The sequence below is a fragment of the Seriola lalandi genome, unplaced genomic scaffold (genome assembly GCF_002814215.2).
Source record: "Seriola lalandi dorsalis isolate HSWRI2012SDOR001 ecotype SW California unplaced genomic scaffold, Sedor1 jcf7180002054957, whole genome shotgun sequence".
Lineage (NCBI taxonomy): Eukaryota > Metazoa > Chordata > Actinopteri > Carangiformes > Carangidae > Seriola > Seriola lalandi.
The window spans coordinates 502779-520984 of record NW_019525508.1 but is presented as its reverse complement, the minus strand read 5'-3'; the positions used below and the strand labels follow the sequence as shown (position 1 = coordinate 520984).

Sequence of the window (18206 nt, the reverse complement as noted above, 5' to 3'; positions counted from 1 at the left end):
TGGAGCTCTAGTAACAACAGGTCTGTGAGCCAATCAGAAGAGAGGAGGCTCTGATATGGGACCTTTAAGAGATTTAAATCATTGCATCAGTGATGAAAACTTTCTGTTTTCGTATCAGTTGCACAAAAACCTGCTCTGCCATCTTCACATCGAAAATACACTGTGAAATTCAGTTGCCTTTTGGAGTTCTTGGAAAGATTTTTATTGAATAACACAGATAAAGTTTCTCCCGAGCTTTGAGTCAAAAGTACAATTAAAAATGATCTCTGTGAAATGTTGTTGAGGAAAAGTCTGGTTTTGTGAAATGGAAATATTTAAGTAAAGCGCCAATTGTTTTGCTTTAATCTGTACTGACGCACAGCACCAGGGGTCAAAATGAACCTCTGATTAATAAGTAAATAAATCTGATTGTTAGTTTCTTACATAATAATCTGGGCTGGTGGATTGTCAAAACATCCATTAAGGTTTTTTCCAGCCCTGTCCGTCTGTATGTGTGCCCGTCATTCAGGGTGCACATGAGAGCGTGCATGTTATTGGGCTGCGCTCACTGACATATGTAATCAACCTTCACCGATCGATTGAGCACCCCACATATAATTCCAGAGTTGGATTTCTTTTCCACTACACCCCTGGGTGACTCATTTTTCCCGCTGCGACACCAGATCTTAGGGTTCCCCCATCTGCCAAATCCCACTTTAACCCCTGTCACTCTCCACTTCCGATGTGTGCATCATAAAGAGCTGATTCATGGACACCGAGTCGGAGCCAACCTGCTGCTAACCACAGGTATGCTAACAGAAACAAGAGGTTTACATGAAACAATGCTCACAATGCTACACACACACACACACACACACACACACACACACACACACTGGAGACAGTGAACCACATGGGTAGTAGCTGGTATGTTATGAGAGCGAACCATCCCTTAGCCATCTTAACTGAATCAAGCGCAGTGCTGGAAAACTTCCCTGCTCATCACATAACAACCTAACCACAAGCAGACTACACACACACACACACACACACACACACACACACACACACACACACACACACACACACACACACAAGCAAACAAACAAAAATGCATCCTCACTCATCATGCATGTACACACACACACACAAATACAAATATTGTCCTTGTGGTTATTCTATTGAATTCCATTTATGTTCGAAGAGCATAACACTAAATGTATGACCACATCACACACTCTCCAGTGGATACACTCTGGAGTTTCTGTCCCGATGGTCAACTTCTCTGTTAAACATTGAAAACAGACACTGAACTCCAACATGTGCTGCCCACGTCAGTGTAACAGGACTGTAGATCTGAGGACACCGTGACAAAACTGTAGCATGTTTCAAACACGTCCACTCGACGTCTTAAAGCCTTAACACTGAGCAGTGAACTTCAGACTGTGGTTGATTTTGTAATGAATGGAATTTCCTAATGAGAAATCGTACATTGTGTGTGATATGATGAAAACAATACAGAGAGTAATGGGTCACTGCTATAGATGTTGGTACAGATACAACATAATATAATAATAATACATTTATTTAAAGACGCTTTGAGCATCTTGATGCCTGAGTTGGCTTTTTAATGTGGAGACTTTTATTTTGGCGAGATTTATAGGAGACAGAGGACACTGTATATTCAATATAATTTGTCATTTGTAGAAGTGTATATGATGATCTGTCATGTTGCCATCAAAGTTATGGTAAGTATGTTGTAAGCCCATATGGGTTGCGGTACAGAAAGGTATATTTCCTAAAATATCAATATATATTTTTTCTCTTATATCTCGTCCCCAGTGATGTACAAGCTTTAAACTGTTTTTAAATCTGTTTATTTTATCATTTATTTTCATTGTTCGTCATCAGTTTCATCTTTCTTGTAAAGCACTTTGTAACTGTGTTTTTAAAGGTGATATATAAATAGAGCTTGTTATTATTATTATTATTAAAAGCTTATTATTACGTGACACTGTTATATCATCAAAATACCTCTGAGGAAGAAAGACAGAATTAACTGAGGTTTGGATCCAGTCTAAACTTTAAACAATCTTGACCACCTGGGCGGTAGGTTGATAAAAGTCACAAGTTTAGTTTTGGAAAGCAATGACTAACAACCAGTTTGGTAATTTACTGAAGGTCTGAAGACATTATCCTCTGCATATCTAGATACCGTCAGAGGAAAGTGAGAGAATATGTTTTTTTTCATGATACAAGTCAACCGACCCTTTAAATCAAGATAATATTTGTTGTCTCAGAGGGCTGAAATTTACCAGACAAAGAAGAAAAGCCAGAGGATTTTCCCCCCCAAAAAACTGGTATTATCCTCTTGAGCCGGCGCTGACTCCTTGCACAACACACAGTTCCTCTCAGAACCACATGTTGCGGTGGAAAAAAAAAAAAAAAAATAGAAGAACACTGTACATCGGCAAAACGGATGATAAATCAGCATTAAGCTATAAGCGGCGTGGAGCCATGTGGGCCAACACACACACGACCCTGAGACGCAGTGAAAACAAATGTGGGGTCACACACACAAACATGAACACGAACTAACACACAGCAATACAGCAGTGGCTCCACTGTGTCCAACAGCAGTGATTATACTGGGCAGCTTCCAGTGACAAACAGTAGCAGACTGGTTTTACTGGGTGACTTTGTATGAATATGAAGCTGGATGGTGTTGAAAAGCAGCATCTGTATTAAATCAACCACTTCAGAATAAAAGCAGGAAGGGTAACATTTATACAGACCAGGGTAAGAAGTTAAATTAAATTCAAATTAAAGGGCATCAGTCCTATGTCAGTATGCTAACATGCTAACAGTGACAATGCTAATATGCTGATGTTTAGCAGGTATAAAGATGAGCATGTACACCATTTCAGTATTAGCATGCTAACAGTTGCTAATTAGCACTAAACAGAAATAACAGCTGGGGTTGATGGGGATGTCATTGTCAGTATTTCACAAATATTGATGTCGTTGAAAAGTTAAGGGCTCATCAAAGTTATTACAAGTCATCCTAAAGGGAAGAAGAATGTTCCAAGACATTTCACTCAAAACCACCAATGTGAACCTCATGGTGGTGCTAGAAGATAAGCCAGGGGATCACCAGGGTCAGTAGGATTCATCCTCTGAGCACCTTGGATATCCGGGTGCACCACATTTCATGGCAATCTCTTCAAGTTGTTGAGGCATTTAACTCAAAAGCCACAAATGTGAACCTCATGGTGGTGCTAGAGGAGAAGCGGAGGATCTCCAAGGCCATTGTTCTTCTTGTGGGAACCATTAGTGTCTGGACAAGATTTTGTGCCAATACGTATATTTCACAGTGTGACTGAAGACATTGACCTGCCAGTGGCAATATATGGAGGGGAAAAGTCAGGGAATCACCAGAGTCATCAGAATTCCTCATCTGGGAATCATGGAAGTCTGTACAAAATGTCATGGAAACCAAAGTGGTGAACCGACTGACTGTCCAGATTTATCCATCTCAAATCAATGGAATTTATGGCCCGTAAACACAAACACACACAGAAAAGTTAATAAACCTCGGATTAGATACAGTCAGATGTCAATAAATATTATTGAATTATCGCTGAGGTCTCTCATGAGACTTTTCCCAAGGAGACCAGGGAGACAAGAACAACCTTCACCGAACAGAAAGAAGCTTTTGAACACATTGTTTTTACCTATTTTTGAGAATGTTTCCATTTAGAAACTCTTTCCATTTTATATCAGATATAGATGGAAGTTGACTCCACCTACTCTTTTCAACCTTACTACAACAAACTGCTTCACAATTTTCCGCTGATTCACCCGTTGGAGCTGCCATGCAAGCTGCTGGCCTGGCCATCAAATCACCAATCCAATAACAACAGCGACCCGTTCTACCTCTGGAGCCACATCTGTCCAAAATAAACCATATATATACACATATACATATATATATATATCGTCACCTTCCTAAAATAATGGCCTAAGTCATGTTTTGACAAAAATGTTTTTTTTGCCTAAATCACCCCCTCATGATGCTGGCCACCTCTGGTAAAATCGCCTGAATCCTCAGTTGAGGGGAACATGCAATTCTACCCCCGGTTGTATAATGGCCTATGTCAAAAGTGTGACTCTTTTGTTGAGTTTTTTGTGTTTCCTGAAAAACCTGAAAAAATGACTTAGGCCATTATTTTAAGAGGGTGTCGATATATAATGTATATACCACTATATCTTCACACACAAGGAATATTAACATGAAGCAGTCCTACAGTGTGACACCAAACCTGAATAACATGCAAATGTGGGATATCCAAAATAATATCTCAATACAGTCCAGTACAGTATATCACGATATAAGATATTATCATATATTGCGATATATATATATATTTTTTTTTATTAATATAATTGTTTTTTATAATATGATTATATTGTTTTATTTTATGTTTCAGATCTTTATTTTATAATGTATAATTATATAAGCCTATTGCATTTTATATTTCAGGTATATGTGATGCTGCCACTGAACAGCAGTTCAAAGTTTTATTTGTCACATGCCAAGATACAATGTGCAGTACAAAAATAAATACAAATCTTTTGGTTATTTTTGTTTTTTTGAAATTATCGCGATATTCGATATATCATTGAACATCAGCCAAAGCTAAGGGAAAAAAGAGGTTAAAACTGTTTGGGGGGATTTTTTGTGAAATCAGTGTCTGATGCCACATTCATGACACATGTGATGGATGACTGATGAAGATGAGGGTCTCCATCTTGCAGGTGATGATGTCAACAACTCAAGAGAGTTTTGTTTGTGTCAATGTTAAATGTCAATGTGTTACATTATATATTTCAGGTATAATCGGTGCTGCCAATAAACAGCATTCAAAGTTTTATGTGTCACATGCTGAGATACAAAGTACAGTAGGACAGACTGTGCAAACATCAATATTCCAATATCGGCCCAAGCCTGCCACCCAGACGTCGTCTCAGTATATAAACCAAAGGATGTGAAGGACATGAGGAACTAAACTTCAGGTCATTACAGCGAGCGGTTGACCTGTCGTCATTTAACAGGCGAGGCAAATACACGATGGTAGCTTCAGCTCTCACGCAGGGAGAGCAGCCGAGGAGGTGTCGTGCAGAACAAGTCTCCGAGGACGAGAGACACCTGCTAGTCGTAGAGGGAGTATAGAAGCAGAACGACGGGGCATCTTTGATACATTCACTACTTCAAAACAGAGTACACCAGGGCCACCTGTGGAGCATACTGAAGCTCTGAGTTCTTGATGGTCTGATAAAAAACTTTATAAAAGTACATTGAAATAGACTGAATGGAGCCAAATTGAATCAGTCACACTAACACAGAACCTCATGAAAATGCCTGGAATCCACCTAGAAACATACTTTTCTCATCTCGGCCCGCAGCTCTGAAGGCAGGAGAGGGGAGAGGGAAGGAAGAGAAAAAAATCTCATTACCAGCTTTCACTTTGGCCTGCCTCTAAAACACATTAAGGACATTCAGGGAGTTAGAAGTGAGAAAAAAAAAGAGGCGGGCGGACTGCAGAGAGCTCCTTGTTCTCTAATGAGTACCTGTTGTCCAGGGTTAGTTCCCCCCGGGGCTACGTCTGCACCGGGACATCGCTATGCAATAACTTAATGCATATAATACTTGGGAAAATGCACTTTAGCTTGCTGTCTGTGTCGTGTTACACTGTAAGATCTACCCAGATCCATGTGTTGCCGGATGAGGAGGCCACTGAGTTCGGCACCGCACAGACGGCATATTAAAGTAGCAGCGTCTGAAACAGTGTAATCTGAAATAACTCCCTCTCTGTCAGGCAGGATTTGTCTGACTGCTCTGGTAAATATCAGATTGTTCTTCACAGTGTAATCCACTCCCACATATTAAAACGGTGATTCTTCTCCTGCCCTCGATGAATGACAGAAATATTGAGTTATAAAATTGAATAATAGCTCCCAAAGTCTGTCAAACTGTATTTACAAGTGTATCTGGATAACGAGGATAAAAGCCTGAATTCCTCTACGACGCTCATGTGAAGTGGGATTTACAAACATTTCTGTTTCTAATGTGCAAAACACAGACGCACAACATTTGTTTTGAACTCTGCACTAAAACCAAAATGAGACCAGAACATGATAAAGTCAAGGGGAAAGAGTTCACTGTGATCGGTTCTGACAGGAACTAGAATTAATCATCTTCATCTGAAAGGCAACAAAAATAACTTTTAATTACATTTAAAAAACCCTTATGACAAAGGCATTAAATCGTTACTGAGGATAAAAATTGCCATATGCAAATGTAATATATGCAAATGTATTGAATTTTTCTATATGAAATATATGTACATATAAAATCAAAACATATTAGAAATGATTTAGTGACATATATGTCCAGCCCATTGTAGACAGATGTTATGTTGATCTTATATAAAAGGTTATTAGATGTGGGGTCGTGTGAGGAAGTCAGACACAGTCAGTGTGTTACCTGCAGCAGCGGGAAACAGCAGCAGAGCGATGTGACGCTGTGGGCGGGGCCAACAGAAAAAAAAACGTGTTTCAGACGCTTTTAAAATCACCCACCGAAACAATCTAATATCTGTTTAAATGTAGAATATTTTGTATGTTTCTGTGTTTCTGTGTTGTTTTTTTAAAGTGTCTAAAACACCTTTTATTTTTTCTGCTGGCCCCGCCCACAGTATTACATCACTCTGCTAGTGTAGCGTGTTCGCTGCCGCTTCCCGACACACTCTGACTGTGCTTGACTGACTCACACAACCCCACGTCTAACAACCACAACTTTCCCTCCGAGCTTCATTCAGCAGGCGGCTCTTTAAAGGACACAAGTCTCTGTCATGTTCCGATCTTATTAACGATATCTATGATTGATCAAGGCTTCCTGATTGACTATGAAGTTTCTAGTATCACTATGGGCTTATAAAACTAGGGAGAGCAGAGTTTTCTTCCCTCTTCACTCGTTATGGAGCCAACTTGAAAACTAGTAAAGTGCTTCATTCAGCTCTTGTCTTGTGTCTGTTGTGATTTCAGGATGAGAGAGCGGGAAAAAAAGTCTCTTAAATCACTAATGTTATCTGCCTAGATCTGCAGCGCTCAGAGCGTCCAGCAACATTATTACTCTGAAAGACATGATGGATGCGCCGCGTCTTAAATCTAACCTGCTGGATGATTTCACGTGTAGTTGGACTCATCAGTCGATGAATGAAGAAGTTACCAATCCTCCACAGCTGACTGATTAATGAGAGGAGAGTTATGCTTTAATGTTGAGTTAATCATTATCACATTTTGCCGTGGACAGAATAGACAGATGGGAAATGTGGGGGACAGGAGAGGAGTGGACGATGTGGATCCCCAGTCGGTTTTGAACTCAACATCACGGTCACAGCGGTTCGAGGACAGACAGCGTGGAGAGCCACCAGGACGCCGCGGGACACGCTTTGTTTGTGTCTTTACACCGTAATTAGCTGAATTCAGTTGTTTTGTTAACACTGCCAGACCAGAAAATGAGCTCATGTCCCCATAGAAACTGATCTGGATAATATCACTGTGCCCCCCCCCCCCCCCCCCCCCCTCAAAAAGAGAAAGACTGCTGATAAAGTCACACGTGGTCTCTATTCTATCTAATGGAGCTGCTCCACAAAGTGTCACTTGTTAACATCACACCGGGAAAATGGTTCACTCGTGTTTCTGTGGGACAAGTTCCTGTAAACAAGTTACTGCAGGACAGGGACGACACGCTACAGAGGACACGCTACAGAGGACACGCTACAGAGGACACGCTACAGAGGAGATGCTGCAGAGTACACGCTACAGAGGAGACACTGCAGAGGACACGCTACAGAGGACACGCTACAGAGGAGACACTGCAGAGGACACGCTACAGAGGACACGCTACAGAGGAGACACTGTAGAGGACACGCTAGAGAGGAGACACTGCAGAGGAGACACTGTAGAGGACACGCTACAGAGGAGACACTGCAGAGGACACGCTACAGAGTTCAGGTCTCACACCCACAAGTCCAACAGGACGACAGTCATCAATGCTGCTGATAATCAAAGTTCAAACTACATGATTAGTAGGAAAGAAAAGCTCCAGATCAGAAACTAATCGGCGCTTGATCGCTGTTTATCAACAGTTTAAAGACTCAATCGAGGAGAGACATCTAGCAGGCGCTCAGTCTGGACCTGGACCTGGACCTGGACCTGGACCTGGGGAGTCCAAATCCAGTTGTGTTGTCACCTGGTTTTGACCGGAGACGAGCAACAGCCCAATATAAATGATTTCCAATACTGTATTGTAATGTATATAATATGTGTTTCCTTTCAAAATCTAATAACTGTTATGTAAAAATGTACCTGATAAATTGTAAATTGTAAACACATTTCCAATATAGAAGAAAAACACTCTTTCTGTAACATTTAAACATGTTTTAATAATCGTGGGCTGATTTTCACTTGGTAAAGTTTGGTGAAGAAATTTCACAGAAATGTGACGATTTGTTGTTAATATTCAACAATCCTTAAAAACAATGAAGACTTTAATCAATATTTGCTTATTTTGGCCAAATCTAACATTCACTCAAGAAGTTACCTTCTATTGAATTTAAATAAACAGATCTAAGGAAACATAGTTATTATTATCATTATCATTATCATCATGGAACTAAATAATCTTTATTTATTTTTGAACTCTTTCTAACTCTAACTCTAAATCCCCAGAAGAATGTTTGTCAATAAAAGTTATTTGAATAAAAAAAGAAAAAGAAAAGACAAACTGTTGTACATGGCATCGCATCACTTCTCGTGATAAGTCCCTCAGAGTTTCTCATCAGATCCTCGTCGAAACCAACGTTCAGAGTCGAATGATGAAATTATTAATCTTGACACTGATTTGAAAAACTTTTGTCCCACAGATTGTAAATACGATGCAGCTGATCGACAGTTTAACATCTGGAATCACGTCTTTACGAATCAGATGTGAGCTGTGAATTTATGAAATATAGAAACATATGTTTTGTTTTTTCAGCGCACATCTTGGGTCATTTCCTGTTGGTATTATAGGATATTAGTAACTATGAACTTATTGATCCCAGTTGCTGTCCTGTGTGTTATTTCCAGCCTTTATATTGTGTTATGAACTTGTTTGTGACTCGCTCGCCGTAGCGTGCAGAGGCGTGAGTGTGCTGTGGGACTGCACCAGGCCTGCGCTTCATTTTTATGATTTAGTACATTAAAACAGTGAAGTACAGCTGCGGCAGCGGAGGAGGCGCTTGTATGAATTAAGCTCTGCTTTTCTTTTTCAGCCACAGGGGAATTCACTTTTTATATTATGACTTCTCTCCACTCATTTCTGCTCTTAGAGAATTTTTTAAAAACAACACCCTGCTGCAGCACTAATGAAGGATGGACGTCTGACAGCGGAGTTCGGCCGCATTTGCTTCAGCCTCTGGTAATACGGATGCACGCCGCTGCACTTGGACCATAGATACCGCTGTTTCCCTCCAGTTTACATTAGTGTCGCGCTGCATCATAAAACACCAGCTATGCAGCCCCTCTCGATTTTACAGCCGGGGAAATGCATTACGTCCTAAATAAGAGCTCCACCGCCGCTCTCCGTCTTCAAAAGGCAGCCGAGTAAATCAGCTCGACTATGGGAGATTATCACCGCCATAAATACAACTTAATAAGCTTTCACACTAACGCCAAACATGTGTCTGCAACCACAGAAGTATTTTACAAATATATATGCAGACCAAACATAAGAGGAGGCTGAGTTATCAACATGTGGACAGAATATATATAATTACACAGCTTGTTATTTCTTTCCAGTTTCGTTGGCTGAAGTTACAGCCAAGTGATTTGAGGACCACTAAGCCCAGAGGGATGAAAGGATTCTGGGCTCTTATCGTCTGTGTCGGTTGCTTTCTTTACGAGCTGGATACAAAACTACAAACACCGAGGCACAGAAATAACTTCATCAGAATCTTAGGAGCTGTGGTTGAATCCTGGTGACCTCAAACAGCCACAGTTCACAGCTTGTTACGCCGCAGCGAGAGGGTTAATACGCCGCCGTTCAGCTGCCCTCCTGCACTCGTGCCCTCGTCTGCAACCTCCTGATCGTGATCCACCAGCGATGCTGAACTGTCGTCCAACGGCAGATGTCCTCAGACAAAACAACGTCTGGCTGACGCCTCTGCTCTCTGTGTCTTTGTTGAAACAGTAGGACTGTAACAAATCAAAGAAAACATCTCTGACAGGACATGTGAAACATCAGAGACGTGGATTTACTCTATCTAACACTTGACACTTATATTTAATAACTTCTCCCAGTCGCAGACATGTTTCTGATGCCGTCTGGATTTACCGACGCTGACGCTGTCACGATGAATCATTATTATAACTTCACATGTTGATTGAGCCAAAACAAGGATCCAAACATTTGGATCCTTCAGTTATTTCCCGATATTTGGTGATAACTAGTGAAGTGAGAGCTTTCAGCTGCATCTCACAGTCTTCATCATCAGCTCAAGTCTTGTATCAACAGGAAGTTTCTCATTCCTCGGAAGATGCAAGAAGAGTTTGTTATAGTGTAATCTTCAGCAGCATTGTCTCATGCATATTATAACCTGTTCTTTCCTGAAGTGTAAATATAACCGCTGGGAAACTCAACCGACCCCGGGACTCTCAGAGTCTGAGAAACAAGTTCCTGTCTCTGGTTCGCCGAGTTAAATAAGACACGACTTCACGACTCTAGTCTGTGTAGAAAAAAGCCGTAGAAGCTGACGGTTGGAGACTATCCTCAGAAGCCCTGAACGCTGAAGCATCTGCGGGTACACACTGTCTGTTTTCCACAGCAACATTATGGTTAACCATTTGAAAGTAATTAGCTATAGATGCTGCACATCACAGAGTCAGGTCCCGTCAGAAAGACGAAAACAGACTCTGGAGCAGGGATGTCGGGCTGTGTCTCTCCGTGTCTCTGGTTATTGGTCGTCGGGGTTGTGTGAGGAACTGATCTACAGTCAGTGTGTTACCTGCAGCAGATTCACTTAAAAAGAAAATGTTACCAGTTGAAGTGCATGCTTTATTTTTGATACGTTGCACTAGCTTTATCTTGCCTTCAGACAGCCCTTTCCTTTGGAACTACATCTTTTCAACCGCTGAACTACTGTGTTCCTACGCACAACGTTCAGCTCTGTCTGACAACAGCCCTGGAGGTTCGACTCCGACTCGCGGCCCCTTGCTGCATGTCGTCCTCTCTCTCTCTCTCTCTCTCTCTGTGACTTTCCAATATCTCTCTCTCACAGTGCTTTCAGAATAAAGGCAAAAAAAAAAAGAGAAAAGCCCCAAAAATAACTTAAAAGTAGTTGTGCTTGTGCGTAGTAACACGGTTCAGGTTTCCTTCTTTCCCGGGAAACAAAGACCCTAAACACGGCAGTTCAACAGTTCACGGAAACACGCTACAGAGGACACACCTTGAACACGTTCAAGGAAACGGCTGTTTGACTGCAGATAAAGCTTTGGAAATTTTCAAAATAAAACGCTTAAACAGTTAAATAGATTAGCTTTATTCTGTGGGCTTTTGTTTTGTTTTGTTTTTTTAAGGTGGCTAAAACACGTTTTTTGCGGATGACCCCGTCCTCACAAAACCCCACGTCAAACAACCTGAACTATCACGCCTTCGGCTCAGACTTTAATATCTTAGCAACGACTGGACGGATTGTAAAGACGTTAAAGGATGGGGATGAATCCTTAACGACTCACCGCCATGATGTCGACATTTGTGGTGAAATATCTCACCTACGGCCTGAGACTGTTCTCTCGGGATGAGCTGTGGTTCCCTGTGAGGTCTCCTGCAGAGCCGCCATCAGGTCAGAATCATCATTCATCCAGTAAACGAACTAAACTAAACTAATGAGACTCCCACCAGCCTTCAGCTGCACTTTGTCTTTAGTGCCAAATAACACACGTTACCATGCTAACACTCCAAACAAAGCTGTGCTAGCATGCTTCTCCTAACCGTCAAACCACCGCTTCAGCAGAACCACCTGCGGCTGCCACATCTCCACCTCTGGACTCGTGACCTGGGACCTGAACCTGCGATTAGGACTCTCAAACAGCTGGCTCGGCTCTCGCGAGGAGTCACCGATAAGATAACGTGGGGACGAAAGGAAAAGATATCCGCGCGGCGCGGCGTGACATCTGAAGCGTCAGATGTTGCTAAATTGCGAGGAAAACGAGCAACAGACCCTCCTGCTCGCTTCCACGACGGTCTGCTGCCATTGGTGAGGGAGGGACGGGAGATGAGACCCACGTCCTTCCTCATCATCTGAAAACAATAAGACAACAAGAGAGTGGGAATTAAAAGACTAGAGCCGTCTAATCTGGAACAACAGAGGAATGTCAGGGAGATGCCACAGCACCCTTTTATCCCAGATGTGTGCTATTAGGTCCACGGGCCTGATCCCTGAGCCAGACTCTGCTGGATCGGATTTCTTCCTCCGCTAATGCCACCGGACATACGATCTGACAATGATAATGATAATTACTTCAAATGACATGCCTTCCATTGTGGAAGAAGTGGAGGAAAACACACAGGCATGCACACACACACACACACACACACACACACACACACACACACTGAAAGACAATATTTGCAGAACTTTAAAGGGGAATCGCTGCTGGCTTTCTCACCAATTTGGAAAAAGTTAAAAAACACCACAGCTCTCTACATTCCTCCCGCTCTGTTAAAATGTTTCACAGCTTCTTCTTGTGCTGTTTGTGTAAAAGAGGAAGAAAATATGGAACCATAAAAAAGGTCACAACAACAACTCGGTTTTAGAGGGAAAGCAGGAACGCGCTGCCAAGTTGGGTTCTTTTTAATGTTTTGGAATATTCGTATGAAGTTCATCATTAATTTAATGCAGAGTTAAAAACAAGAGCCAGACAATGGCTGTGCTGCTGATGAGGGCCGAAGAATGAGGGACTAAATAATCAGTGTTTTTGTTCTCTTCAATACAATTTTAACCAGTACTGACAGCATCTCCACAACACAGGACTTTCAAAATAATTCTTTTCTTTTTTCTTTTTTGCAGTTGGAGTTTATTTTCAGGTTCCTCTCAGAAACACAGAAACACATCTCTTCCTATCTCCGTTCTTTGGATGGAGGCGACATGAACGAACACAACCCTCCGATGATGAAGCCGAGGAGGTTTATTGACGGACGGACGTACGAGAGTCTGCTGTCGCTCTCTCCGCCTTCGTTTCCAACGCTGTCGGTGAGAGCGTGGAGATTCATCCATCAGTTAATCAACGATATTAATAGATTTTAAAAAGAAAGAGGAAATAGCGTGATCGTCTCAGTGATGCTGCTTTTGGAGGTGGTTTCCCTCGACCGCCTTTCACTCGTGGAGTTCCTCTGGAGTTTGTACCACGTCAAACACAAACAGGTGAACGCCACAGCGCCACTGACCATGACGGACGAGGATCCAAGGGAGCTGCGAAGACGGTCCGTTTATTTTCAGGCAGTTTGTTTTTACGTTTGAACCCAAAAACGTAAAAACAGCTGTTTAAATTAAAAAACGTGGTCCAGTTTTTGTGTTTGCAAATTAGTATTTATTTATTTTTTTTCCTTGTTGAATTGAAAGAACGATAAAGGGAGTCAGGTGGCAAGGAAGTAAAGGCAAATATTTCAAAATAAAAGCCAACCTTGACCCTGACCATTCATTATCGTGATGCACAAACACGCTGCCAAAAATAAAACTAAACGTCCTGCTGACATTCAAAGTTGATTTATTCTAACCGTGACCCAAGATCTTTCTCTAACCTTTACCAGGTGGTTATTATTGTAACCATGACAACAGAGGTCCCTTAACCTTTCCCTGAAATTTTTATTTATTTTTCCACCAGTTCTGGAGGATGTCGACCTGCTGATGAGGACATCAGATCAGACGAGGCGTCGTTCTAAAGTTACAAGGGAGGTAATTATGACTCATAGTGTCATTTTGTTGCTAGGTGACATCTGGTGGTCGTAGTAACGATGACGGGAGCAAAGGGGAAAAGTGTCGGTGACGTAGTTTAAAGAGAGACAGAGTCCAGGAGGAGGAGGTGGATGGACGACGAAGGCGGCGAAGGGTCGTTGGAACAAACGACCTGTACGGTTTTTTGACTGGTTGGAAATAGTTTATGAAATCCTCGTTGGGAACGACAATATCCTGTTGATGTTTGCTCATGTTTGGTCACATGATGTTGACATTGTTTATCACTAACGTTACAAACTGTCAGTGACAAAGACACAACGGAGTCACTGCTGTTTCCCACACAGGGACGGCGTCCTGGACCGAATCCAAACAGCAAACAGAGGTACGCAGCTTCCCTGAGCTGCTCCACCATCACCACCACACTAATGCTCAGGAGAGGAGGGGGTGTGTGTGTGGGGGGGTGGGGGCTGTTAACATCAGCCTCTAATTGGTAATTAGAAGTAGCACATGTTGGTTTATGGGGTCCTCTCCTACTTGGCATTATAAATTGCACAAGCGTGTCAACACAGCAAATAACACGAGACCAAACAATGCTGGGAATCCACAGATGTTGGCACGACGAGGAACAACTCCACCGAAGAGAAGCAGAAACTTTGTCCGTGGCTGATTTTAAATTCAGAAATAACAGCAGCCTCCTCACCTGTGGGACACTTCTTCCTCAACCTGCACCTCTGCGTCTCGCTGTGGGACGGGCAAAGCGACGCCGCCTTCTCCTCAGGCGTCCTGCTGCCGCCCCGGGTCCTGGTCTGCTTGCCCCACCTGAAGCCGCAGGTGACGCCGTCGCGGAGGCAGGAGCTCCACTCGCTCCACTCTGCCGCCGGAGCCAAGAGACAGTCCTCTGAGAGAGAGAGGGGGAGAGAGGGAGGGAGGGAGGGAGGGAGGGGAGGATTAGAGAGCGGAGATACGAGCCGATTGAAGATATCACAAACAAAAACTCAGGCTTTTTTCATTGTATTTTACAAAAGCAGATCATGAAAGAGAAACCAATGTTGGAAGAATTTGAATCTGCAGAAGCCAAAGTGCCTGATCAGGTTCAGATGTGGTGGATCCAGGAACCTTCAGGTGATCAGAGAGAGAGAGGGAAAGTTCCTCTGGCTGCTTTAAAGAGGTGGAAAGAAATGTATTTAATATGTTTAAATAAATAAATACTATTGATGCACATCTTTTCTTTCCTTCTTTTTAAATGTAAATAATGTCGCCTTCTAAATTTAGTTTTCCATACACAGAGGAGAGAAATGCACAAACTGAGAAAATCAAGATAAAAGGATCCATGTAATGGGTAATGTAATAAATGTAATAAATGTAATATAAATGTCTTTATATCAAGAGTGATGTTGCCATATAACATCTATGAAATACCCATAGTAAAATTCATGTTCATGAAAACAACATGCTTATTAAAATTCTATATGTTTATAAATGATTTCTTATTATTTTGCATTAATTTTAAACATATGTGTCTGTCTTTTATTTTTACATTTATAATATCAACCTATATTGACCAGTTTTGGGATGGAGATATATTTACATACCATATGTCTACAATATAAGCAGCATGTTTCTATTAGCTAGACATATATGTCAAAATATGAAATTGTAAAAAATGTGAATATATTATATTCATAGGGTATATGTACATGATTTAACTTCATATGTACGTATATTTCATATGAGGAAATTCAAGACATGTACAATATATTACATTTGCATGTGAGGAAGCAGTATTTTATATATATAGCACATTTCCCACACAGAAATATAATATATGACATAAATGTCTCTATATCAAGAGTGATGTCACCTATAAGAAGATGTATTATTATCACATGTATCTCTGGATATATGAAGATATACGTTTATAACATAAATTAAATGCAAAGTAAAATTTGTATATGTATATATATATTAAAATTTCTATCTGTCTACAGCATAAAGCATAAATAAAGAAATGTATGTATTTGTATATATAGATATTTATGTCAATATATGTTCCAATTTCTAACAGGATTTTATATATAATTTTTTACATATATTTTCATTAAAATTAAAATGTATATTTCATATATACAAATTCAATATATATATATATATATATATATATATATATATTGTATTTGCATATGGGTTCATCCCAGGTGGGAGCAACTATGTGGATAAAAGAAGATAAAACATGAGACACAAATTAAAACAAACACATGAATGAAACGTATGAATTAAAAACCATTAATTAAGACCAACAACCGATCAGTAAAAAAAAAGTATATAAATTAAGACAATAAAACAATAGATAAACAATAAATTCCAGCCATAACTAGTGGAGTGGTAATAATATATTGGGACAAATGTTTTCTTCAGGCCCCTGGCAACCACATCTCCAGGATCTCAGATGAGTTCCAGCTGAAGCATTAACACACGGGACATTACACTCGTGGCGACCGGCCGCTGATGAGTGATGTCACCCACAAAATCAAAGTCACCACAAGTTTTTTTTTTTTTTTTCCAACACAGTTCACGGCGGAAAAAAACCTGCAGCCTCGTCCAGGATTAGAAAAATATTTCTCGGTAATCATCATTATCGTCGTCGAACAGATTTCCGGCGAGTCTTTTCTCTCGAGTGGCTTGAGGTGTGTACCGACGTGAAACCTGAAAACCAGATGTGGTCGACCACGCCAGGATACAACGGTAGCTGCAGATGGTGCAGGTGGACGGCAGAAGGGAAGGGAGGGGAGGAGGGGGAGGGGAATGATTAGTGAGCCTGACAATATATCTCACTTACTTAGAAAGGAGGGATGAAACACATCGCAACGTGGAGATGAATCATAAATCTTATTTAAAAAAGGAGTTTTAATGTGAATCAGGTGTTAAACTGAAAGGTTTTGGCTCCACCATGTGAAAAGATTCACCTCAACAATGAATGAAGAGAAAGAAACGGGGGAAGACGAACGATCACAGAACCAGATGAAGGAGCTCTCGGAGGGAAAATGTTAGAATGAATGGATGTGTCATTAAGCCATCAGCGGCGTTTAACGAGATAAAAACCTTTTTAAAACATCACTTCCTCGAGAGGAGTGATTCGATCCATGTGAAAGTGTTACTCGAATTACTTCAACATTTGTTCTCTTGTTTTATGGTCTTTCCCAAATCAGAATAGCCCCCCCCCCCCCCCCCAACAGATGCCATCTATTAATAGTCACATTATTTCACTAAAATCATCTTGATGTAAGACGAAAAAAACAACCCAGAACGAATGAAACACTCGACCGTCCACACGTGAAATACGGCAGAGAAGAAGACACGGAGCCAGAGGGACAGATGAAAGAAGAAGAACACGTCTGCTGTTGATTAAAAACCTCTTAGATTCGCTGCACTGCTGCATCCACTGCAGAGCTGCAGACCGACTGTACGTTTTATGGCCGGCCGAGGGTCAGAGCGGCTTTTCTTCACTCGCTTCACGACTGACGGGAAACTGGAGACAGCCATTAAAACGGGATACAGGTCGCAAAAGGTTACACGGGTGTTAAACGTGCGGCGCTCTCATCCTGAGGTGGGCGGAGAGCGAGGTTTAAACATGGTCAGTGACCTCATCACGTGACGGACGAACCTTACTTTGGTTTTATGCGCGAGTTTAAGATGCAGCTGCACACGTAGTTTCTGTCGCATGTTCTCAGAACCGGGACAAAGGGCGTGTAGAGGTTTCTGAAAGCAGGATACAGAACCAAAAGCCCGATCACAACCAGGACACTGGTGCGGGTGTAATGATGCAGGGTGACGTGTCAGCGCGCTGTTCGAGGGCGTCGCTGAGGACAGAGCAAACATATGAGTTTTCAAAACTTGTATCGGGACACGTCAGAACGAAGCGGGAAGCTCTACCTGTGTTTAGAGTCAATCTATAAGATGCATCTTTCCTGCGCTGAGAAACAAGTGTTAGCAGAGAGGCTTCAGGTAAGTGAAGGAGCTCCGTTTCCACAGCGACCAGGTTTTACGTCTACTTTCCGTTTCCTTTCCGTGCCCGGCTGGATGCCTCGTTATTCGTCTGTATATTAGCCATGCGGGTGTTCTTCAGTCAGCAGCTTCACAAAAACACAGACTGTCAACAACAGGATTCTG

General features: G+C 41.6%; 1 protein-coding gene across 1 annotated transcript in view; it reads right to left on the bottom strand.

The window, feature by feature from the left end:
- Positions 1–12071: 12071 nt before the first annotated feature.
- LOC111645807 (R-spondin-4-like) overlaps positions 12072–18206 on the bottom strand; it is a 14479-nt gene continuing 8344 nt past the window's right edge. Inside the window, exons 4-6 of the mRNA XM_023395116.2 lie at positions 14740–14937; positions 12306–12385; positions 12072–12185 (exon numbers count right to left, since the gene is read on the bottom strand). Coding sequence (XP_023250884.1) covers positions 12072–12185; positions 12306–12385; positions 14740–14937 — 392 coding nt within the window. The remainder of the gene's footprint in view (positions 12186–12305; positions 12386–14739; positions 14938–18206) is intronic.